General features: G+C 39.6%; 1 protein-coding gene across 1 annotated transcript in view; it reads right to left on the reverse strand.

Annotated features, from left to right (window-relative positions):
- Window positions 1-26702, reverse strand: part of LOC144753103 (zinc finger protein RFP-like) — a 136578-nt gene that overhangs the window by 52032 nt on the left and 57844 nt on the right. The window contains exons 5-8 of the mRNA XM_078640892.1: window positions 17176-17196; window positions 17055-17081; window positions 13288-13308; window positions 13167-13193 (exon numbers count right to left, since the gene is read on the reverse strand). Coding sequence (XP_078497018.1) covers window positions 13167-13193; window positions 13288-13308; window positions 17055-17081; window positions 17176-17196 — 96 coding nt within the window. The remainder of the gene's footprint in view (window positions 1-13166; window positions 13194-13287; window positions 13309-17054; window positions 17082-17175; window positions 17197-26702) is intronic.

Below are 26702 nucleotides of genomic sequence, written 5' to 3' on the forward strand. Positions count from 1 at the left end.
CTGCCAGAGTCAGATTATGTCTACTTCACCGATGACCTTTGTCTAAGAACGAAGGAAGACTTTATGAGAGCAGCATATTCTGTCTGCACAGTTGCTGATGTTGCTGACAGTGAATATGGTTATGGAGTTGTGCATGATTATGAACAGCTCTGGTCCCAAAGAGGTTATTTAACTTCTGCAGGTTCACCTATCAGAAATGCAAATTTAATTAAAGGATTGATTGAAGACATTCAGTTGGCAGAAAGGATTGCTGTCGTGAAATGTGCAGCATACAAAAAGAATGATGAACATGCTTTGAATTCACTAATACTAACATCTGTAGTAGAAACATGGCAGGAAGTCAAAGATTTACAAGATGAAGCAACTCATGAGGAGAAAAACACATGGTTGAGAGCAGATTGTAGAAAGCAAGATGAGGATGAAATTTGGACACACAAAGATGACAGAGTAGTTTTACCAAATAACATGATTGCTGACATGGTCAGAATGTACCATAGTTTTGAACAAATTGGAAGACATTCAATGGTCAAGCTTTTCAGAGAAATTTGGTTCAATACAAAATTTAGAATTATTTTAGAATTTCTTTACCAGAAGTGTCTGTCTTGCCAACAAGTGAAAACAATTAAGAAAATAGTTGTGGGAATGGGAACAGAAGGACAGGAGAGTGGTTCATTCACCAGATTACATATGGATTTTATTGAGATGGCACTGCATAACAAACTGTGCTACGTTTTTGTGATTATCTGTTTGTTTACAAGATGGGTGGAAGCATTTCTTACGCGACATAATGATGAAATTACTGTTGCAAAGTTATCAGATGGCAGAAGACATATTGAAAACAGACTGCTCCATTGTACAGATAGACCAGAAATTTCAGATGTTGTGGAGCAAGAGAATGGTACTATAAGGAACAGAGATGTAAAATTGTACCTAGCTACAGGTATAAAGTGGACAGATGTCCTTCCACTTGTTGTGATGTTTCTGAGAAGTACTACTGATAAAAAGACACGTTTAAGCCCACGTGATATTATGATGGGCAAGATCATGAGTCAGGCATTCATACCAGTGAAAAGAATGATGACTATTAATGATAGCATCAATTTGGAGTACTACAGGAATTTATCAGATGTAGTGACTTCTGTGTCTAATCAAAATGGAACTGAAGTGCAAACAAGAGAAAAAGAGAAAGCACATGATCTGTTACCAGGTGAAAGGATCAGGAAAAAGGTTAGTCTAAAAAGAAATTGTTTAGTGCCAAGTTGGCAGAAAGGGAGGCCAGTTAGTCTTGTCACAACAAATGCAGTGAAGTGCAAAAGACTGAAGAGATGGATTAACACTGGCCATACTTTTCGTGTACTTACACCTGAAAATCCTGATGAGGATAGTGTCATCATTGCTGATTCAGATTCTGAAGAAGAGCCTGAAAGAAATCCAGATCTTGAAGATCGACAGGTTGGTCGACATCTGGAGAATATGAATAGAAAACAAGCCTTGAATGAAGAAGACTTGAAAGTTGTGACTGAAGATTCAGAAAATGATGAAGATCTGTTAGACAAAGAAGCAGAAGACGAGTCTGATCAAGTTATGATTGAAGACCAGGAGAGTATTGAAAAGCAGAAAAGAAGCTCTGAAAGCAGGAACAGGAATTCTGAAACTGGGAAGCTGAAGGTAATTGAAAAAGAAGAAGAAGATGAATTGCCAAGTACCAGCTACAAAGAAGATGTTCCTAACGGAGTGAAGCTGCCGAGTAAAGAAGTACCTGAGTCTAAAGTTCACATTTCTGACAGTGAAACTGATGAGAGTGATGAAGATTCTAAAATAAGAAAATTGAGAAAAAGAGCTTGGAGAGCAGAATATAATGTGACGGAGTCAAAGAAGAAATTACCAAGAAAAAGTGATAACTGGCCAGGAGAAAATGAAGGCCTAAAATTCAAATTGGTACACAGATCAAAAGAAAAGTTTGATGAAATATCAAGTCAAAAGATTCTGAAAAGAAAAGTGAAACAGGAAAGAAAATAGAAGTGATACTTGTAATGGAGGTAAATAGTAGCTGTCAGAAAGAGATTGAAGACAATAGTGACAATGATTGAAGTACATACCTGTTAAAATTTTGGGTTTCCTGTTTTTGGCATTAGGCCGAAGAAAATGTGTTAGGTGACACAAGGTCGAAGAAATTGTGTTAGCTGGAAAATAACTTGTGACGCAAGGTCGAAGAAAAAGAAGGGTTAAGGGTATATATAAAAAAAAATTTCATTTGAAAAAGGGGGGTGTTGGAAATTTTTTGAAAATTTTGACAAAATTTTTAAAATTTTTGTTTTATTTTTCCTTGCAAGCTTAATGAAATTACTTTCATGTTTTTGTAAATAACAGCTCAAGATGCTCAATCTTTAAGGGATGTTGTAAGATGTCTCTGATATGTATGCTCCTAATAATTCTACTTTAGTTAGTTTTAGTTGTCATTTTCACTTGAGGAAAAGAAGAGAATTTACAAAATGAGAAAGGCATAAGAGAGAGGGATAGAACTGGAGGAGTTTCTTAAAACTCAATATGAGAGTTGTAGGCAAACTGATGAGACAAGTCTTTAGAAATACTAACACAGGCGAAATCGAATCATGTTCATCTTAGATAAAATTTTTGCAAAATTTTTTGGTGTGGTTTGGTGATTTTAAAATCACCAGATGAGGGAGTTGATGGAGCGAGATTTAGAAATATATTTATTTCAGCTCGCAAAGTCAAACTTCCATAATGTTTAATAAAACTAATGTTTGCATGTATGTTAATAAACCAACCTAGAATAAAAGTTGCACACACCAACATAAGGGTTTAACATTATGTGCTCTATGTTGCAGCAAGTACGTTTTAAAAATAATTAACTAACCTTGTTTGTTTGTCTATTGTCTTATTAATTGCGGCAGTTCAATTAATTGCATGTGCCTATTTTATGTATGCTTTTGTCTATGTGGTGTCTTTTTAAATTTACAGGTGCATAAAGAATCCTGCTGGACTAAGTGAAGAATGGTAGATATAAATGCTGCTTTATTTGTTTGCTTCAGCTAGGTAATTTAGACTAATGGGTTAATCATTAGCAATGGTGGGTGGCAACAGAACGAACTGTATTTCTTGCATTAATTACTGTTTTATGTTTGTTTATATAATAGTTTTACAAATGAAGCTTAGAGATCGCTGCAGAAAAATAGTGCACTTTTAAAAAAGTGACGCAAGAAAAAGGTGGCGCAGAAAAATGACGCTTTCTGAAAAGAGGCCTGTTGATGAAAATGCCACAAGAGAAAATAATTCTGAAAGAGATGAAAAGCCTATGAGCTTTTATTTTGAAAGCTTTTGGAAAGAACTGCTAAAAGGGACTCTGTGGAGAGGTTTGTAAACGTGCCACGGGAGCTCAGAACGAACAGGCTCAAGGTTGGAAGGAAGAGATGTGATAGATTTTGCATTGCTTGAACTTCTTTCGCTACAAAATGTAACAGCCTGAGGAAGTGCTGCCAAGACTTCGTGTATGAACAATGGACTAGTGAATAACCCGGTCATGAGGAAGAAGATGTCATATTTTACTGTGGCATGAGGTGTCTCAGCCAATGGAGAGCTAGTATTCATCTGCTGGAATGTGAAAAATAGTTAGCTCAGCTTATTTTAGGGTATAAGAATCAGCTCAAACAGCTGACATTTGGCTTGCGCTCGAGATTCCTGAGGGACGTGTTATGCTGATGGACAACATATGTAAGGAAAGGAGCTTTTTATTAAATACTTTGGGGCCGATTCCGTTCCGGTAAAATCCCCGTCCGTACGAATCGTATCCGGAGCCGTTTCCGTACGACTCGTACGGACGCCATACGACCGGACGATTCCGATCCCGATCGGCCGACCCGGACGCGATTCGTACGGTACACGTCGATTCGTACGGAAAAGCGCACGATCACCTACACACCGTACGGCGCGTACCCCCCATGATCGCAGGGGTACGCGCCGTACCCCTGTGATCATGCGGGATACATGCCGTACACCCAGCGTACATGGGGTACGTGCCGTACACCCACCGTACATGGGGTACGGTGCGTACCCCATGTACACTGGGTGTACGGCACGTACCCCGCATGATCACAGGGGTACGGCGCGTACCCCTGCGATCATGGGGGGTACGTGCCGTACCCGGGGGGGGCGTTCCGTACCTTTTTCGGCGCGAACTCTGCGTTTACGACTGTTTTCGGCTCCCGTAGGAAAGGGGTCGTACGGCGCGTACCCGACACGAATCGTACTTGCTGGGTCGTAAAAACCAGCCGCGAACCGTAGTGATGTCGCGTACAGCCGGTTCCGAGTGAGACTCGTACAGAGATTTGAGTCGTACGGAGTCCTGTACGACTCGTACGGAGTTTGGCACCTGGTACGGATCGTACTTCGTCGTACGTACGGGACGTCTACGGGTACGATTCGTATGGGGAAAAAACTCTCCGTACGACGATTCGGAGCGCATTTTACCGGATCGGAATCGGCCCCCTTATTTCTAGGTGATGAGGGTAGAGACAGAGAGATAGTTAGGGTTTGGAAATGCTTAATTTTACTTATTTCTGCTAATGAATAATAATTCTTGTATTATGCTCTCTTTATTAATTCTGAATAAATCTCTCTTTATGACATTTTCTAATGCTTGTTTAATAAAATTCCAAAACCTGAGTTTTTCTAAATATGTTTAAATAAACTTTCTAAATGACAAGCTGGTCTCGATTATTGTGGATAGTTTAAAACAACATATATAGATCCTATTGCCTCATGATTCAGTCGCTCTTTTGTTGATATGGGCCTAGTGTTGTATGGTAAATTTAGTGATAGTAGATAGAGTCATTTATGCAAAATTTTGGTGAGAACGCTGGATCACTGCAGGTCATGAATTTCTTGATTTCCACTGTTCTCCCTGTATCGAGGATGGTGTAAGTAAGGACCCTTTTGCTGGCAGCACAGGCTTTACACCTACTGCATGGAAAAAATCCTTTCAATTCTTTTAAAGTGTTCAATCTAGCCAAGGGTTTCTCAAGATGACTTTTAACCAACATGTCCTTTAGGGACCTGGCTTTACTAAAAGTGACTTGTGGGTATTAGGGTATGTCCTCCTTAATTACATTGTCAGTTAGGAGAATATGCCAGTTCTTTCTTAGCATTCTTTTCAAATAATTAGCCTCGGAAGAGTACGGAGTAATCATCCGAAATTTTCCTTCATTGTCAGTATCCTCCTTCTTTTCAGGTTTGTCTACCAAAAGTGTCTCCCTTGGGATCTTTCTGACCCTTTTAAGTGTCTGATCCAAAGCAACTCTCTCATAGCCTCGCAGACTGAATCTCTCTACACAATCTGAGGCAGCTTCTTCAAAATCTCGTTCTCTAGAACTATTTCTACTAAGCCTCAACAGCTCACCGTAGGGTATACTGTTGATTAATTTCGGTGGATGATTACAGCTGGCAAAAAGAATAGAGTTACCAGCGGTTGGTTTCCGGAAAAGTGCAGTGTGGAGTTGGCCACTATCAACAAACACCCTCAGATCCAAATAGTCCACTGCCACTGGACTAATGGTACCCGAGAAGTGCAAGTTGTAGTTGTTGTTATTAAGGTCATCAATATATCTAAGAGCTGTCTCCATTGATCCCCGCCACACAATGAACAAATCGTCGATATACCGCTGCCACTGTATGACCTTCCCACTGTCTTGTCCCACTTCGCAGCATCTGGGCACCTGCTCCTCCTACCAGCCAACGAACAAGTTTGCATAGCTGGGGGCAAAGCAGGTGCCCATTGCCGTCCCCGACATCTGTCTGAAAAATTGGTCCTCAAACAGGAATATATTATTCGAGAGACAAAATTCAACAAATTCCATTAACATCATATTGTGTTGTGCATACCTTAGTTGACGTTGTCTAAATAGTGTCGGACTGCAATCAAGCCATGCTCATGTTCTATACTTGTATACAAGCTTGTAATGTCCAGCACTATTAACAAGTAGTGGGTGATCCAAGTGATGTTAGTAATCTTCTTCAAAAAGTCCTTAGTGTCTTTAGTATAAGATTCAACTTGCACAACAAAGGGGAACAAAAAATTGTCAACAAACCTAGATATGTGTTTGGTCAGACTGTTCACTGAGGAGACGATCGGTCTGCCAGGTGGATATTGATGGTTCTTATGAAGTTTAGGAAGATGGTAGAAAGTTGGAATTGTTGGATTGCCACTTCGCAAAAATAAATGTTCATCACTCCCAAGCATGGATATATCATACCATTTTTGTACTAGATTGTCATACAATTTCACACTTTGCCTGTACACTTCGTTGGTGGTCTGTTCATAGTACTTTCTATCCGATAATTGGTGGATCGCCTCGTCTTTATAATAGTCTCTTGTGAGTAGGACCACGTTACCACCTTTATCTAAAGGTTTCACAATTATTGTAGCATCATTCATTAGATCTTGTAGTGCTAACCTCTGAGCAGTTGTGATGTTTTCTCAATTTTTCATACGGTGGTAACTGTTCTTCCTAAATTTCAATAGGTCATTAGTCATGGCCTCAGTGAAGATATCAATCGCATCACAGGGCATCTGGGGGAAAAAGACAGAAGATGGTTTAAAGGGACTTTCTTCCCTATCTTGGTCAATGTCTTGCCTTAATGCTCTTTGTGCCATGTTCCCTTTTTGATTGCCACTAGACTAAGAAACTTTATTAGTCTGTCACGTCAGTGGTGTCATGAACACCGACGAAGGCTTGAAGCCGAAACGCGTTTGTTCGCTTGAAAATAAAGAAGCCTGTTGTAAAGCTCTCCCCTGAGTGCGGTTTTCTTCTTAGAAATAACGAAGATATTGAGCGCGCAATATATATATATATATATATATATATATATATATATATATATATACATCTTCAACGTGCCTGCTGTCACATAAAAACAGGCTCCAACATGCTCGGGCTCACAATGAAAGACTTTATTGTGTCTACAGGAAAGGCATATTGACCGCCTCCGCTTTCTCTTTCAAAACCATACAAGTTGCCATTTTGTTTCTTTTTATACTAGCAGCAAGGTTTCAAAATTCTTAAAGTGACAGTGCAACATAAAATTAATAAAATGACATTCACAATTTTTTGTTTTCAATTTTAAAGTGACATGTGCAAATCTTTAACCAATCGTCTGGCTTTCTAAACATATGGTTCTCAACTTACAATGGTAAACCCATACTCTTTAGCATTCCACACTTTAATTACAATATTCGATTGTAAAGTGCATACTCCAATTGAAAAAATTACATTGTCTATTGATAATTATATAATTATTATAGAATTCCAATATTACAATTCTACCCTTATAACCTATTTCCAATAATTTCATTTGAAATGGTTATAAGAATTTTTATCTCATAATGTAATGTGCAAAAAAACCTTTTTCTTTTGTATTTAAGACTCAATTCTGGGAATGTGCCCATTGTCCATTGGCCAACTATTCCAACATTTTTTCTTGAACTGACATATATCTAAATAATCTACTGTTGTTGGGTGTATCCAGTTAATGTTGCTCAGACAGTGGTTATTGTATTGTAAAGTGCCATGCAATTGCTTAATGTGAAACCCCACTAAAATAACACAGTAAAATTCCATAGTTTTAAATTAAAAACAGGCTGATTGAATAACGTCTATTAATTAATTTGTTAATATAGCTCATAAGTGGACATGTAAATCTTCTTCAGCGTTGAGGCTATTGGGGATCTTGGAGTTAAACCTCAAGATGTATCTGGATTCAAGCTGTCTCTGACATTTCTTTCTATTTCCACACCTCAACCTAATTGGCATCTGGTCCAGCACAAAATAGTCTAGATCCTCTATCTTGCTGGCATGTGTACCTTCGAAATGCCTGCCACTGGATAGGTTTGATCTTTATTCTTAATGGCTCTGATATGCTTTAGGATGCGTAGATGCACACGTAGAATAGTGCTACCTATAGAGAGCTTCATACAACTGCATCTTAAAGCATGGATTGCAAATTCACTCCTGCAATTCAGAGGTTTCATGATCTTCCACTTTTTTTCAGAAAATGGTAGAGGCACTTCTGTAGTGTTGACTCCATAATTACATGTTTTGCATTTATCATAAATCCAGCTGAATCATCTCTTTGGCTTTCTTCTATGGGGGTTGTACGAAAGATGTGTGGACAATTGCATGTTTGTGGGGATCTTAGATCACTTAATAAAGAAATTTAGGTGGATTCCCATCCTTTACCCAACATTTCTGATTTATTTGTGTGTACTGAAGGTGCCACTATTTTTTCAAAACTTGATCTAGCTAGTGCGTAACATGAAGTAGAATTATACTTGACAGTGTTTATTTCCCACATTGGCACTTTCCAATATCGAAGGATACCGTTTTGTCTGGTCTCTGCGGCCTCTGTGTTTCAAAGAGTCATGTACAATCTTTTGAAGTATGTAGAAGGGGTCTTGGTTTTCTAGGATGATGTGGTAGTCTAAGCAAAAAATGGTGGTGAACACAATGTCATTCTGGAACACGTTTTGCTTATTTTTGTAAACAAAGGAGTGGTTTAAAAAAACCAAAAATGTTAATTTCTCTGTATGAAGGTGAATTAATTGGGACATGTTTTCTCTACAGATGACCTGAGTCTTAGACAGGGGTTAGTTGAATCCAGAGTTGGTGCTCTACCTCCCTCTGACAAAGCAGTTGTCAAATCATTTTTAGGTGTATGCAAGTTTTATTTGAGTTTCATTCCTAATTTTGCGATCAAATTAAGTCCCATTAATGATTTTCATAAGAAAGGCACTTAATGTGTGTGGAGTGAGAAGTGTGATATGGCTTTACAACAGATTAAGTTGCTATTGAGTCAAAGTGCGGCTCTTAAACCTTATGACTCAAGGTTGTATTGTTGTATCACTGTTGATGCCAGCCAGGTTGGTCTTGGTGTCACGCTAACACAGGTTGATTAAAACAAGGAAGTCACTATAGATTTTGCTTCCAGGGTTCTTAGGGGGCTGAATTGCAATAAACTGTGATCGAGAGAGAGTTGCTTGCATGTTGCTGGGCAATTGGGAAATTCTACACCTACATGTGGGGAGGGCGTTTCAAGCTACAAACAGATCATAAACATTTGGTAAATATTTTGAGTGGTGGAGACAGCAAAACTTGATCTCCACGTATATTAAGACTATACTCCAAACTGATGCAATACAAATTTGAGATCACTCATATTTCTGGGGGAAGGATTAGTAAAGCAGATTTTCTTTCCCGTTTGCAAAAGAGAAGAGGAATGTGAAGGGGATGTGAAACTGTCTGATTTGTTGGATGAAGATTTTGAGGATTGCCTGGTGGAGTTGCTTGAAATTCCTGTATTAAAGGTTTGTTTGGAGGAAGAATGTAAGGAAGCCATGTCAGGAGACCAAGGGGCAGATTTAAAAGCCGCTTGCAACACTTTTACGCGGTCGTTGCTTCACTTTTGTGACGTAGCGGCATCGTAAACAATGTGCCATGTTGCGACACATTTACAACGTAACGCATCTAGTGAGATGCATCACGTTGTAAAGCCCTGCGCTAAATTATACCTGCGTCAGGTATACTGTATGCAGGGTGGGCGTTCCGATGTAACGAAAGCCTCATATAAAAGTGACGCAAGTTTCACTGCGTCACTTCTGTGACGCCACTGCGTCAAAACCTTATGTCTGCTTGAAGCAGGCGTAAGAAGGGATGTAGCATAAAAGGAATAGGCATTCCTGAGCATTGCTGGAGTTGCGTCATGCGTGCGACACGACTCCAGCAATGCGTTGCCTTTACGCCAACAGATGCGTCACACATCTGTCAATCCTTTGGCCACGGGGCACCGCATTGTAAATGCAATGCATCCATGGTGGCGCAAAGGTTTTTTTGCATGACACAAATTAACTGGTTCATCTCTGCTGATATGCAGAGATGCATCAGTCCTTGTAAATCTGCCCCCAAGTATTGTAGCAAATCGTAGACCTAGTCAAGAGTGGTTGGCCCAGGAAGAAGGATCTATCACCTTTATAACAGAGATTTTTGTAAATTGAGTGATGAAATATCTGTTGAGGATGATTTAGTTTTATGATCTGATAGGGTAATACCTCCATATGCCAGGAAAAAAAAATTATTGCTAATGCGCATGTGGGTCATTTTCGGGCATCTCTTACCAAGAGACAGATTCAAGAATCATTTAAGTGGTTTAAAATTGTGTAATTTACAAAGCTGTAGACAAGAGCCTTAAAGTGTCCACTTCTTCTCTTATGCCCAATAAGTGTCCCGAGGGACCATGGATATTAAGAGACCATGGGCTAGATGTAGGTAAATCTTTTTTACCGATTCTAAAATACCGAATTTTACAGATTCAGTATTTTAGAATCGGTAAATTAGATGTAGGTAATAATTCGGTATTTTTTACCGAATCGGTAAGATTCGGTAATTACCGAATCTGTATTTACCGATTCGGTATTTGCCATTGATTCCTATGGGCCTGGAGGTCCATAGGAATGAATGTCAATTACCGAATCGGTATTTACTGAATAATTCAAGGGTGGCGGGGTGTCACTTTGACACCCTGTTGCACCCCTGATTAGTGCTTGTGTGCCATGTGGCACACATACATGCCCTAAGGGCACAGTTGTACATCTACAGATTTGCATATACACAGGTATTCGTTAATCTACCACCAACTAATAGTTGGTGGTAAATAACGAATCCTTAAAGCCCTGTGGCACTGTTTACAGTGCCACCTACATCTCAAAATACAGATTCGGTAATTTTACCGATTCGGTAATTTTACCGAATCGGTAAATTTACCGATTTGGTAAAATTACAGATTCGGTAAAATTACCGAATCTGTATTTTGAGATGCCCTACATCTCAGTATCCAAATGCCGGTCGGTAGCGGCTGAAAATCGGTATTTTTGGCCGTTACCGATCGGTATTTGGATACTTACATCTGGCCCCATATGATTCTTATCAGGTTGGTCCAGATTTAAAGTGGTCTAGTTGACTACTGTTCAAAGTGGCAAGAATTAAAAATGGTCTGAGATCCCAACGCTAGCACTATTGTTACATTTCTTAGTTACATTTTTGTAATGGAAGGATTTCCTGAATACATTGTATCTGATACTGGCACTCAATTTGTGTGCAAGGAAATGGAGAGTTTTCTTCAGGAGTGTGGGATCAAGCATCTAAAGAGTTATTTGTATTACCTTTAGACAAATGGACTTGTAGGGAGGAAAAACAGGGTGTCGGAGAATGCATCAGATGGGCTAAATGCTCTAATGTTGATGTGATAAAAAAGCAGTACACAATATGCTATGGTTTTATACGACCACACCCAATGCCACTACCCAAACCTCTCCATTTGAACTCATGTGGAGGAGGAAGCCAAATACTAGTATCTGACCTGCGTGGATGAAAAATGAGCCTAATGTGGAATGGTTCATGGAAATAGTAAAAAGAAATGTACAAGTTGTTCAAGAAAAACAAAAAATATGGTATACCAGTTGGAATGGTGCCAAAGTGTTTCTGGTTAAGATTGGTGATTTGGTTCATATAAAATCATCTGTTTCTGTCCAGAAAGAAAATAATACATTTAGCAAACCGTTCAGAGTGGAAAATTGTGGGAATGCCATTAAAGTTAGTGATGATCAAAGGTGGAATCTGGCAAACGTTATTAAGGATGCAAAGGAGATGCCAGGGAATGGTGACTGTGATGGACATATTTCTACTGAGATGTAGCACAAGACAATACATCAACCTGTGGATGGTGGGGAAAAAGTTGTTGATCAATGCTCAGGTTCCTGGAAGAGGAATGGTGGTATAAATGCTTATAACTCATCCAATGTTGATGTCAGACAACGTAAAAGTACTAGAACTACTATTAAACCAAGTAGGTTTTGCACCTGATAGTGCACAATGTATCTTATTTTACTGTTAAAGCGAATCAGGCTGCTTCTTTTACTTATGTTTGGTTATTTGTTTGTCCATTTTTGTATATCCTATTTGGTCTCGCATATTTTTTAGGTGTCATGTGCTCTGTACTTTTTTGTGGTCTAGGTGGTGGTGATGTTGTTTCCTCTATTGGTGTTTTTGTGCACTCTTAACTTGTTCTGTGAAGCAGGAACAAGCTGCAGTAAACATTCTGAGATGGAACACTATGATGTTAGGTACACTAATAATGTTGTGAATGTAGAGGAGAGGCAAACTGTGTTGTACGTGTAGGAGCTCCTGTGCGTTCATCCTCCACACCACAGTAGCTCCCAATGGGAATAAACTTCCTTTACAACATCAGAAACTTGAGTCACATTACCACAGGTGCACAGCGTCTGTCTTTCACCAGAGTTATTGTAGCACGTCCGATCTTTATAACCTTAGGTCTGCTGAGAGTAAACGACCTCTTTTCATGTGTGCTGAGCTGTGTACACACCAACAAAGTGACATCTGGCCGGGTTAAAACTGCTCTTGATGAAGTGGCTACTGTACCTGTTTTCTACTCCACATTGTTGGTCACCTGTTCACACTATCCTAAAGCTACTGACTCGAACATCTGCTTTACCACTGAACAGAAAGTACATTTGTGGTCTGATTTTGATTCTAATTTATATCACTTGAGAATTTTACTTTGCCAATGATACCTAGTTCAGACAGTTGATCAAGAAGTAATTTTCTTGCACAATCTTGGAGGTCTGAACTACACAGCAGCTCCGTGTATGCTTTAGAAAATCCTCTTATCTTATTGTCTCTTGTTACTGGGACCCAGTTTCTGACATTATTGATCATGGGTATTGCCTGGAGAAATTTGTGGGAAGAAACAGTTTGGAAAGTGGAATAACTTGCATGAGGTTTTCATGGTTGGAAACTACATTAGTTCCCATTCCTAGGTGAAAAGTCACAATTGGTCAGTTAGAATGCCTGACTAACACCGTGATCATGTACTATTGTTTCTACCATCTGTTATTTTATACAGCCTCAGAACGCGGAGCTGAGTCCAACGCATATGTCACAATCAAAGGAAAACATGCACTCACCTTCAGAATATTCCATGTACATTACTTTAAGGCAACAAATAATGGTCTAGAGAGTTGGGCACATAGATGGCTCAGTGTTAATGTTTTTAGACGCTAATAAAAATTGAGTTACACTTACTTGAAAATCTTTGCACTTGCCTCCAGTCTAAAAGCAAGCAGAAAAAAGGACAGTTAGGAAAGTATTAGCTGGAACATAAACGAGTAATTTCATACAAGATTTAATTGACTATAACACTTACCTAGCTCTGCAGCCACTATTTCTGCATTAAGAAAAACACACATTAGAACCAGACTATTTGTCAGTGATAATTTATAAATGTAACTTCTCTTTCATTAATAACACATCATTCTATAACAGTCTCCCTTTTTACCCTGCTCCCATGGTCTTAGCTATCTTGAGGCTGCCTGCAAATGCCATTCTGTACTGTCTCCTTTCAATATTATTTAGTTTAACGTCTATATATGAAACCATATTCAACATGATATGTAACATGCCACTATTCAATAGGTTGTCACATGAACATTCCATTAATGCATTACACATTCAGAATTTCTCAGCAAGATATGACATTTGAGTCATTTTATTGTTTACAGTTCTGAAAAAGCTTTGTTACGTCTAAGATATATTACACTATCATATAACCTACATGGTTGGTAGCACCCTGCATTAATGAAATCATTGCTACGATCATTGTCCTCTTTTGAATTGTCACAAAAAAATACTTCTTTCTATCAGTAATTATTTTTAGCCTATTCTCAAGAAATATCTTCCTTTTTTGTTGAAGATATCTGGCATAAACATTGTAGAAATGAGAAAGGGTTTGTATAATGGTATACTGCTCTATAAGCATTTTGCAGCAATTAAGAGAGCAGTAAATAAAATACATACTACCCTTGTAGAAACATCTTACCCAAAATCCCTCTCAATTTGGAGTTTCTTCAATTTTGCACCATCCCCGGAGTGGCTATGATTGCCTGTTTTGGGAATAAATCTCCAACCATATCCAGGGCACCAAAGGGTCAGAAAGAAGCTTGTGAATACCCTCATATGAACACTCAGTCGCCCTTTCCTTCCAAAGGAGATTTACTCTGTTTCAGTAAAGCGTTTTAAAAGCGTGAAAATGATTTTTTTGAATTGGAAGGTAGCTTTACACGCTATAGTAACAATAGTAATTGTAAGTCATACTTAACTAAGAACAGACACAAGTAACCAACTACTTGTCAATTTGTTGAACACCAATTTGCCAAACCATCAGCCAAAGATCATTAAGAAAAGCTTAGAATTCTTCCCCATGGCACACTGAAACTTAGTGGACACTCAAATTAATTTGATGATAGTGAAGATGTTGCCCTTGACCACACATCCAGATTTCTTGAACCAACCATAGGCTTTGAAAAAGCCACAGGCCTGCGCACCACAAGGGGGCAAACAAGTAATGGCTGTGGCTCTCCTGCGCAAAAGGAACAAACATAAAATAATGTCCCCATCGTCCTTCCCCTCCTCTTTCCATGCTGTATCTCTCACCCTTCCCTCCTCTTTCCCGCCTTCATTATCTGTCTACTTCCCCTGCTCCTCCCCCTCCCCTGAATCTCTCTCCTTGCCTGCTTTTCCCCTTCGTATTTGTGCTTATTGTTTATCTCGACCTTAAAAGTAAATATGTTGCCATGTTCTAATAACTGTGTAACCTTTGTAATGATGTAACCTGTAACTATGATCTAATACTCATATAAAGCGCTCCAATACCTCTGGGTCTAGCCAGCGCTATATAAAACCTTTAAAATAAAAATAAGTAAAATAACAAGCAACTCTGCTGTCTACTTGTATTTACTAATATATACTCCTGTTATCGTTTGTGCTACGAGCACATTTTTACAGGCACTCTGGTACAAACACAGTAGATTGCTGAATTTGATTTCTAGTGCTTAGATTAATTCTTTTTTAATTATTGTCTGATCTTAATTGTGTCAACTGTATGTATTTTATATATAACGTAGAAAGGTAATTTTATATGTTTTAAAGTGTTTTGCACTATTTGCACATAGCCACGCCTGTCCACAGCTTCTGTTTTTATGTGCTATTAATAATGGAAGAGAAAGAATTTTGAATAGCCTCTATTTACTGCAAAAAAACAGGGAAATTGAACTGTGCTGGACGATATTTTAAAAAGTACTCCGATGTATCTATTGTATTGTAATGTTATATGTGTGTATACTTTGATGGAACTTGGCTACCGAATAAAGTTACTACTACTACTACTGTTTGTTCTGTCAATGGATTTCAATTTCCTACCTAAGCAGGGAAATAGGCCACTGGATATTTATTATGGTCAAGCATCCCCAACCCCAAGCTAACCCACTAAGGTTTGCTAGGGCAGACTTAAAAGGCACCATAACTTAAAAAGCAATTGTTAGAACAACTTGAGACCCCACCTTTATCTGTACCAACAATACCTTTAGTACATGTCTTAGAAGTGTGACCAGAAGTGTCTTGTATGCAATAGCTTTCAAACCTAAGGATAACAAGTCATGTTACTTCTTTACAATCATGTTGTTTTTCAGCTATCTTGTTGCTTTATAATGATCCCAGGTTGCTGCATTATATTGCTCAAGAATAGTTACAATGCACGTTAAAGGGGGATTTTGTAATAAAAACTAGTCGTTCAAAAATCACTAACCGGGTCAATGTTTTTTAAGCCAATTAGAGTCAGCTTTTCTGCATTTCTTGAATATAACGTCTAATGTCGTTATCAATGTTAAGCCTAATTCTAACAGAATTAAGTGTAAAGGCATGGTATTTGTATATTCAGAATAATGCCATGTTGTTACATCCAATGACATCTAGGTGATGATTGATACTACCCCAAGGTTCAACTGAGCTATACATCCCTTACAGAATCACTGTGTCAGTCAGAGCTGTAAGCAATGGTGTTAATGCTGACCATTAAATGTTGGTTAATCATCCTTTGGCCATAAACTTCTCCCTTAAGTCATTGTTTTTCTGATTGCAAATCATGCTGCCAATTATGTTTATATTCACAGATAACCCTTATTATGTATAGGCTGAAGTTAGTTCAATTCTAGTCCTTTCCATGTGGCATGCACATTTAGATGTTTTGCACCAGAAGTCATCACTCCAGGTTTAGTTAGTTTGATGTAAAAAAAAATCCATATTGTAATTCTGCAATGTAGTGAGCATCCTCTCTCGTTTAATAGGCTTAATATCTAAGACAGATACATTATTAGTGTGTGGCATACTCTTCCCCCGTGTCCCACCACAAACTAGAATACACAGAGAAACACAGAGTCCTAGGGCATACCATGCTTCTTCATTGAGCTTGTACCTCAATGCTCCTTTCAAAGTTCAAAGGATATAAAAGAAACTGGCTCTAGAAGGCCACTTCCCCCAAATTCTGGAGGGGACTGATGCAATCACATGCACAGGGAAGAGCTGCAGCTTTAAGGAGCTCCACCTCTGTTTACTCTCCTGGCCATGCAGGTCACACAAATAAAACAAGGAAAGAGTAGACAGCTCAGTCCCTCTTGATTCACTACATAACCATCCACCCCATTGGTTGGGATGGCTACCTTTCCTGGAAGACTCCTTCAGTAAAGAAGAAAACTACCATACATCGTGACTGACAGTTACAGCACCAAATGTCCATATTGTGTATATCACTTACAGCAAGGAGTAGCCGAAGGTTGCTAAGGGGTGAAGACACATTGCTGGTCTCTTTATGAAGTATTATATATTCATTTTATAAGATCTGACAGTTAGTTAAAACTGTTTCTACCAGACCAAATTAATGCATTGAAATGGGACATAATAGTTTATTGTGATAATTATACCAAAAGATGACAAATTAATGGTATTGGTTAGACCACGTAGAGTGCCTTCACACAGAACAATATTCAGTAGCACTCCATTTTAAATGCATTAAATCATGATTTAAAACTGATGTAGAACATGAGACTTATAAAGATGGCTGCTAAAGTTCACTTTGCTTACCTTTAAAGTTGAAACTGTGGTTCCACTCTGAAATTCAGATTGGAAAAAACAGTCAAGAACGAGAATGTAGTAAGGAGAACCATGCAATTAACAATTAATATATGTAGTTGCAATCACTTACCCAGCTCTTTAGAAAATGTTTCTACAATGCAAAAACAAAGGTTTAGAAAAAGCAAATGTCCGCTGTTGCCCATTCTTTATTTCTCTTGAAATGATAACGCTGCAAAACAACTGGGTTTCCATTAGAGTTCGTCATTTAATTCCATATTTTCAGTACCTGTGATATTTACAAGCGGGAGTACGTTATGCCTATTACTTGTGAGAGATGTGCTCATTTCTATTCTAATATGGCACCATTTGACTTGCTACCAGTTTATTTTAGCATAGGTCTATTACACATAAATGTGGCTGTGTCCCCCTGAAGCCTGCCCTCTAACATTTCTAGATGAGCTCTTTGTTATGTGGCTTTGGGACTGTGCCACACTTTGGTCTATCCTCATTTCAGGTAGAAGTCTACCATTTGCTAACAACATCTTGGAGACAATGGCTTTGTGGTTTGAAATTCACATTTACTTTCTATTTGCTGGCTCTATTTGTTTTAGGCTGTCCAGCTTGAGTTTGTCCCTTACATTGCCAAAAGTCTATATACCTTATTTTACCACCAGTGCTCGATTTCTGTAAACAGGCCTTTACATTTCGTTCTTACTTTGTCACATTTTCTGTGCATTTAAAGATAGAGGTCAAATGTTAGGCCCTGTCTTCCAGGAAGCTTGGTGTTTACTTTTCTTTCTCTGACTTTAAAGTGAGAGGATTTATGTAACAGTCATGCTGACTACTGGGGCTATGCTTGAGGAAGACTGTATGATGTTATTTCTTTTCTAACACAAAATGTAAATGTCTGTAAATAAACTCTGCAGATATTTCAGAATATATCTGAATTAGAAAAGCACAAATGAAACCCATGTTTGGTAATTCTGAAGTGTAGGGGAAACAAATATTCAAATATGATCAGTAAAACTGTGTCTGTGCAAATGAAATGGCCTTTTCAATTGAAGATTTGTTGTCTGTAATGGCAAAACGATACACACACCATGCATACTTCACTTTACTCTACTCTACTCTGCACCACTCCACACCACTGCAGTCTACTCTGCACCACTTCACACTACACCACACCAAATACCGTCACTGCATTCGACTTTGCACCTCTCCACTCTACCTCACTTCACTCTACACCTCTCTACTTTACACCACTCTACTCAATGCCAATTCACTCCACCCTACACTACTCTACTATGCACCAATACACTCCTCACCACTGAACTCTAAACCACTCTACTGTGCACCACTCCACTCTATGCACTTTCCTCTGCAACACTGCACTCTGCGTCAATGTACTCTACTCTGTACCACTCTACTCTACGCTAGTGGACTCTATCCCAATCCACTTTACACCACTCTAATCCTCCCTGCAATCTATACCACTCTGCTATACACCCCTGTACTCTACCATGCACCACTCCACTCTACTCTGAAACAATCTACTCTACGCCACTCCACTCTACCCTGTGCCGCTCCATTCTACTCTTTGCCACTGCAATGTACTATGCCTCACTGTACTCTATGTCAATGCACTCTACACCACTTTACCCAAACCAAAATGACTCTACGCCAATCTACTCTGCACCACTACACTATGCCACAATACTCTACCCAGCAACATTTGATGACACTGCACTATAAGCCATTGCACTCTACACGATTGTACTCTACGTGACTGCAATCTATTCCAATCGATTTTACTGTACTCTATGCCACTGCTCTCTATATCCCTCTACTTTGCACCACTCTATGCCACTGCACTCCACGCCAATGCACCCTACACCATTCTGCTATACTCCACTGCACTCTACTACAGTCTACTCTGCAACAAAGCACTTTCTGCTACTGCACTCTATGCCACTCTACTCTACACCACTGCACTGTACGCCACTGTACTATATGCCACTGCACTCTACACCTCTGCACCACTCTACTTTGCACCACTCCACACCAGTGCACCATTCCACACCAGTACACCAGTCAATACCACTACACTCTATGTCACTACGCTCTAAGTCACTACATTCTATGCCACTACACTCTACCCTGCACCACTGCGCTCTCTACTGCTGAACTCTACGCCACTCCTCTCTGCACCACTGCACTCTACTTTACACTACTTTACTCTACGCCACTCTATGCCAATGCACTGTACGCCACTACACTCTAGTCTGCATTGCTCCGTTCTACCCCACTGTACTCTATGTCAACCCACTCTAAGACACTATACTCTACTCTGCACAGGGGCATAGCTTGAGCAATAAGATTGGTGGGATGTCAGTTTCAGTAGTCTCTTCTGAAGCAGATGGAAGGATAATGGACAGCATCCTCCCTCAAGGTCTGTGGAAACTCTGAAGTAGGGTTCTTAGTGTCATCTATAAGAGGGAATACCGCAGATTCACCCCAAGAAGCCCACAAAATATATTACATCTTGGATTATATGTCCCAGATTCTCAATTGGGCCATTAACAACTCAAATATCGTTGGTTTATAATGAGAACTATGGCAATGGAAAAAGAGAGCAACTCTGCCTAGTGCCCCTCCTACTCCAAATAAAGCAGAGGTATAACCATTAATGAGCACTAGTGGTGAGGTAAGCACATGACGATTGATCTATATGCAAAAATGAGTTACCAAGTTTCTTCCTGAAGAGCACTGTTAACAGAAAGGGCAATTCGAGCTAATCAAAAGCTTTCTCGGCATCGGGAAACACCGGCAGCCTTTGGATAGATTTGCTTTATAAGCGCAGATAGCTGGCGCAGGTTGTTAGATGTGACCCTTCCTAGTACAAACCCTGCTAAGTCAGGAATAACCAGCGGAGGGTTCAGCCTGGTGGCCGGGTCACAGGCTAGAATTCTACTATCCAAAATTAGCAGAGATAGAGGTCTATAGGATCCACTGTCTCTGGGGTCCTTGCCTGGTTTCAGGGTCACACTGAGTAAGGCTTCTCTGGCAGTAGAGGAAAGTGTCAAAGGACTCCTGATACAATTTCAACAGCAGAGAAGCTAGACCATTCTTGAATTCTATGAAGAATTCAGTTGTTAGACTGTCAGAGCCAAGGGCCTCACCATTAGCAAAGTTGTCTATTGCATGATTTATCTCATGCAGGCAAATTGACTTGCAAAAAACACAGTTGATGGACAGAATGTAGAACAATGTCATACATTCACCCCAGTACAAGGATCTGGGCCTAAATACATCTTTTTTTGCACTCCACAACACCCTGGGTTAGACACTGGCTATATGCAAATCAGCTCTGACCCTGTGCCTCATGGGAACAGTCCAGTCCGAACTACCAAGCCATGTCTTTCCCAGACCGTAATCAAGCACCCAAGGACCGGTTTCTGGCTATCAGCCTTCATCAGCCTGGATAGCTTGACTCCAGTGGTGTGGAGAGCCTGGGACTCACGTCTGAGCATACCCAGCCCACTCGGGGTGAACATTGCAAAAAACACAGTTGATGGACAGAATGTAGAACAATGCCATACATTCACCCCAGTACAAGGATCTGGGCCTAAATACATCTTTTTTTGCACTCCACAACACCCTGGGTTAGACACTGGCTATATGCAAATCAGCTCTGACCCTGTGCCTCATGGGAACAGTCCAGTCCGAACTACCAAGCCATGTCTTTCCCAGACCGGAATCAAGCATCCAAGGACCGGTTTCTGGCTATCAGCCTTCATCAGCCTGGATAGCTTGACTACAGTGGTGTCGAGAGTCTGGGACTCACGTCTGAGCATACCCAGCCCACTCGGGGTGAACATTGCAAAAAACACCTTACCGAATCGTTATTTACCATGGAATACTATTCCATGGTAAATACCGAATTCCAGTGTACATGCACATCTGTGCATGTACACCTGTGCCATGTGACACACATACATGCCCTTAGGCATGTGTGCCCTGTGACACACATACATGCTCTTAGGGCATGTATGTGTGCCACATGGCACACAAGTCCGAAACAGGGGTGCAACAGGGTGTCAAAGTGACACCCTGTCCCCCTTGTAAAATCGGTAATAGGAATCAATGGCAGATACCGATTCGGTAATTACCGAATCTTACAGATTCGGTATTTTTACCGAAATCTTTACCTACATAGCAATTACCGAATTGTAAATACCGAATCGGTAAAATTCGGTATTTACCATTCGGTAAATTGCTATTACCTACATCTGGGCCTATATCTCTAGAGTCGTGTGAAAACAATAGACAACTATTTCACTCAGTCAACCGTGCATGCTTAGTCTCACCAGAGTGCAGAGAAATAGAGAGACGAGCGTTTTCAATAAAAGTTGTTATTTATTGAGCAGTCTTCTTTCTCATGCAAGAGAAATGAATTGCCACAGTTGCAATACTTATCATGTAGTAAAGTGCGTACAGTAAAAGGAGTATTATGAAATAATACTGTAAAAGCATTAATATGGTTTCTTAGCCATATGTGATACTTTAAAATGGATAAAATGTATACATACATAAAAACATTGACTAACGTACTCAACTGGTGCTTCTAATATACGCCTACCCCGGTGTACCTGACCTAAGCCTAATACGTAGGAAGGAGTAAGTAAGTTGCAGTTTAAGTTAAGTTGTTTTTTTGCCAAGAATCTGAATCAAGAAATCTCTTAAGGTTTTAGTCAGCTCCGTACCTTGGTTTTAGAATGAAGGAGGTCTTGTATCTCGTGTCTCAGGACTCGATCTCCCAGCAACCCGCAAGGGTGACTGGAAACACCGTAGCTGGATTTCTCGGCGGGAGAAAAGACAGCGTCTCTCTCAGGGCGTCAAATGGGATGGTCAGCTTCCTTCAGCACTCGCATCAGCTGGGCGTCGGGCAAGTAGATAGGCGCTCTGCTCCAAACCACCGTGTGTTTGCTTAAGGCAACGTTGGTATATTTATACTTGAAAGGTGCCGTGTTTGATGTAAGGTTGGACATAAGACGTCACTAAGAACTAACAGTTCTTTCTGGACTCCAGGAGTTCTTGTGCAAATCAAAACAAAAGCTGGGGGAATTCCTGGGCTGCTGCAGGCTTGGTTTGTTTAAAGAACACATTGTGCTTTCTAGGAGTCTATGGGAGTAGCCTTGCCGTATTTGGACTGCATTGGCTATGGCTAAATATGGACATGATTCTTATGCCTTTATAAGGGTATGTTTTGTTATAACCAAATAAGGGCAAGAATCGGGGATAACTAATTAGGGTCCTAGATAGATCCACAACACCCACTCCACGTATTATGTCATTCATTACTAAATACTAAGCAATACTAAACATATAACGATGCATGTGTTTTCCAACCCACCCCAAAATACATAGATTGCATTTGAAATGGTGTATGGTGTATACACGAAAATGAGTATTATACTGTACATCTTTCAAGCAGTTGTATCATTCAGATAATGCATATATAAATATCGCCTGAATGAATTGCGAAAATTACATTTATGAAATGGCTCTAAATACAGAAAGGAAGGTCGAGACCATTTCATCACATATTTATACAATGCTGTACATGTGCTACAGGCTGAGGTAAAATATTGTCTCTCGAGTCTCTAAAAATAGAAGTTCTGTTCTCTAAGAATAGTTCTACTTTAAGCACAGTACCATGTGCCAAAAAAAAGGTAAATATTTTGGAAATGGAAAAAAAATTATTTAGTTTTCAGGGGAAAAATAGTTCAAATTGTTTTCAGTAGTGTTGTTTATCAAAAACTGAAGGCCAAATTCAGAGTTCAGGGAACGCTGTGTGCTCGTTGTTTTAAAAGTTATTCTCGTTGTCAGGAGAGAACATCATATCAGACAGGCTTGCGAAAAATTGGTCTACAACACTAGGTGACAGTTCAACCAAGTTCGAAAAAGCTGAAATTGTGCAAATGTGAGAATCATTGCTATCATCGATGTCTGGATCAGCAATGCTCACAGAAGGTTGTACCTGTGTGGTGCTGCTTTCATCTCGTACTTCACCACCACCTATTCGTAATGGTGAAGTCTCAACGAATGCCGTCATCAGAATAGGTAGCCGCTGGGGACAACACGTTGCATGAGCCGTTACCGAACCAAGTAAAGTATCGATATCCATAGGTACTGCTGATGGTAGTGTAAGACAGACGTCCAACACGCATTCTTCTCCGCATAGCAGACATCGAAGCACAGGTAAGATGCAATCTTGCCAGATTGGTCTGAATGAAAGAAACCAAGTTGTATTCAGATCTCTTAGCCGGGCTAATCCGAGGACTCTAGTGATTCGGTCTCGGTAGCGTATTGCTAGGATCGTTTCTTCCATTGTAGCTGGAGTTCTGTCTGTGGCTTGGCTTGCCATATTGAAGCAGAAGGAGCAAAAATAAAATTCCTGCTACGAGACCCAAAAGAAGAGGCAGGCCGCCGAATACAGAATGCACAAAATTCGGGAAAATGCCCAGAACTGTTTCAAAGGGTGCTAACAGTCCCGAAAAAATTGTCTTAAATGCATGTGCGATGCCACTGGTATCAGACATGTTTAAAATTTGGCCTAACATTTCCACGAAATGTACGGGGCAATTTGTTGATAATAGGGAATGTATCTCTGCCGCTGTCCTTGCAACTTGCAGATCATACGTCTCTTTGGACGAGGTTAAAGGCACAGTTGTCTGTAAAAGAATAGACTTCATTCTGCTTAAAGTATCAATTCGAATAGAAGAGATATTCAAAGAAGGCCATATTGCAGCCTCCATGTCTGGATTGCCGTTTGGATAAAATACTTGCATAAGGCAAATGACCCTGGATGTAACGGTTACGAGATAGGCTTTTCCTGGCACCATGCCACAACAGCTGTGGTCACTTATTAGAACATAGCTGCCGTTGGAAAGCTGTCTGAAAAAAGGCTCTATCTGTGTTGCAGGAGTGCCGTGCAGGTGACATGAAAGGTTGTTTGATGAACCTTCGCAGGCTCCATGGAAGTTAATACCTTGACACAGAAGTGTACCGCTTAGTGATTTTTTACAATTGTTACCACTAAGGAATACCTCTTTTTTCCCTTCACTATAACATTTATGTGTATAAGGTAACTTCCAGGTTGATTTGATGTATCCTTTACCCAATCTTTCATACAGGCCTGCTGGTATATATTTTTGGCAATACTTAAACTGGAAAGTTGTTATCGGAATTGTAATTGTTCCATGTATTATCCATTCAATGACAGGTCTCTCTGACATTGCCAATGGTAATCTCTCAAGTTTTTCAATGCTCAGAATCGTATAGTCTGCTCCTTTTTGTGCCAAACTGATTTGTTTATCAGTAAGGTTAAAGATAGAAAATAATGACGTTTTGTTGATTAGACGCCACGGCACGTAGCCTGATAGCAGGTTTTGCAACGTCCAGCCTAGCTGTACAATAGAACGTAATTGGGACTGACCATGTTGTAACATTAGCAAGTCCTGCTCTATTATATCAATAGCAGATGTTACAATACTGTCCAGTGAATAAATTCTGGAGGACAGAGCCGTTAACCCATTGTCCACTACAGAAAGTGATTTTTCCAAATTTATACGATCAATTTCTCGTATTTTTCTGCTATTTCAATTTGCGTTACTTTCCAAGCTTCGTTGTAAGCAGCGTATATGAAACGTTTTTGACGTTGTTTGCGAGGTCCCAGTATGAAATCTCGCAAGTCAGCACCTTCTTTAAGTAAAGTTAAGTGTTGCTTAATTTCTGGCAGTGTGGATTTCTGTAGCCATTCAAGGTAGAGTTTTCCTACACTATATGTTGTAACTATCCCTGGATGTTGTCTCTGGGAATATCTTGGGTTTGGCCTGTTTTGTTTGAACCCCTGTGTTTTGTTCAGGAATCTATCTTGACAGTTATTTGTGTCTGTGGGCCAGATCAACCATTTTTTCCAATCAGGATTTGTTCTGTGTTGGTGTAAAATATGGGATACGTCTATCTCCACATCTGTAGTGCTATTACTATCAGGTATGGGCTTCGGAATTGACGGTTTATGTAAGTCTTTTATCTTGGCTAAACCAAGACAGGTTGTCTGTTGAATGGTGTCATTCAGGAATATTATCTGTTCTGGGATCATGCAGGCTCTAAATAATGCTTCTAGACCTTGTACCTGCCAGTCTTTTGAACCCCAGATGGTTTTTGTTTCAATGTTGTTTTTCCAAAATTCAAAACCAAATGTAGACATTTTATCATAAAACTTTTCAGAATAAATCAATTTAGTATTTGTCAACATTGTTTTCATTCCTGTCTTATTTAACATTTTAAAATAAAACGTTTCTGGATCACTGTTGTTAAACCCTGAGAAGTATGTGAATTTCTCATAAAATGTTTTCGAGCTGCCTTTTGGCGGTGTTGGACAATGTTCCCATTGATTATAAGTTAAAACATTTCTAGGTTGAGCAGATTTATGCAAATAGTAATGACCATAGTGGTTAAAACAGTACATTTCTTCATAGTTCGATGAACCCTTTAAATAATCATGTTCTGTACATTTTGCTGACATAACTAAATCTGACATCATATTATTAATATTTTCAAAGTCCCAATCATCAGAGAAAGTACTTGGTGTCACAAAGTCACTTAAGGAAACCTTAAATTGATGTGGATATTTCAAGAACTCAATCGGGCCATAGATTTCATAATCCGTTTTGTCCCATGCTACCCCACCGGGTATTGGATTGTCTGTGATGTTCACTGATGACAGTTCTCTTTTTTCGATGTGTGAGGATGTGTGAGGCTTTAGGACCAAGTTGATATTCTGACTTGCTGTGTCCATTGTACTATATTTTCCTTCAATTAATTTTCCCAAACATTGAACCATGATGAGCCAAAGTAGGAGGAAAAGTACACCTAACAAAATCCAAAATTCAATCCATGGTGAAGTCAGATATGTTTCTTTTAGTTGATGAAAAAGTTCAGTCATTTTTTCTTTGAAAGTTTTTGTTGCTGGCGTTTCTTCATGCTCACTTGGATCATCAGAAAAGTCATTGAAATTGATGAAGTAGCCAGATGCAGTTCTGTCAATTGTTGGAATTGCTTCCGGATTTTCATTTGTCTTTGCATTTTTCTTTGTTTCATTAGCATAGTTTAAGGCTACATCATTGTAGACAGGCATTTATTGACGAACTGTTGCAATTTGGGTTTCAAGAGGCACAAGGTCCATGGCTTTGTTGCATAGTCCTTTTTTATTCACTACAGGTTTATCAAATGTGATTAGTCTCTCAGTTTGAACCTCTTGGATTGTAGCAAGATTTGGTCTTCTGCTATTTCTTGGGAGTCCACTGGGCCTACTACTTATTATTGGCCATATGATTGTGATTTTACCAGGTCGATGGATACAACTCTGTTCTCCTTTTTACCAGCAAGGGGCGGTAGTACTACTGATCTTGTTCCGCTGACAGCAAAGACAGGTAATGCTTTTCAGTAAAAAGGCCCAAATTCCTTCTTCACCGCGATCTTTTCTCTGACTAGATCTCCAATCTTTGGAATCCAGACAGGTCTTGCTGGGACAGGTGGTTTCTCTTCAGTGGCTGATGGCTTTAACTTTGTGTTACTAAGACTTCTTCTTGT

The sequence above is a fragment of the Lissotriton helveticus genome, chromosome 5_1, assembly GCF_964261635.1.
Source record: "Lissotriton helveticus chromosome 5_1, aLisHel1.1, whole genome shotgun sequence".
In the NCBI taxonomy this organism is placed as follows: Eukaryota; Metazoa; Chordata; class Amphibia; order Caudata; family Salamandridae; genus Lissotriton; species Lissotriton helveticus.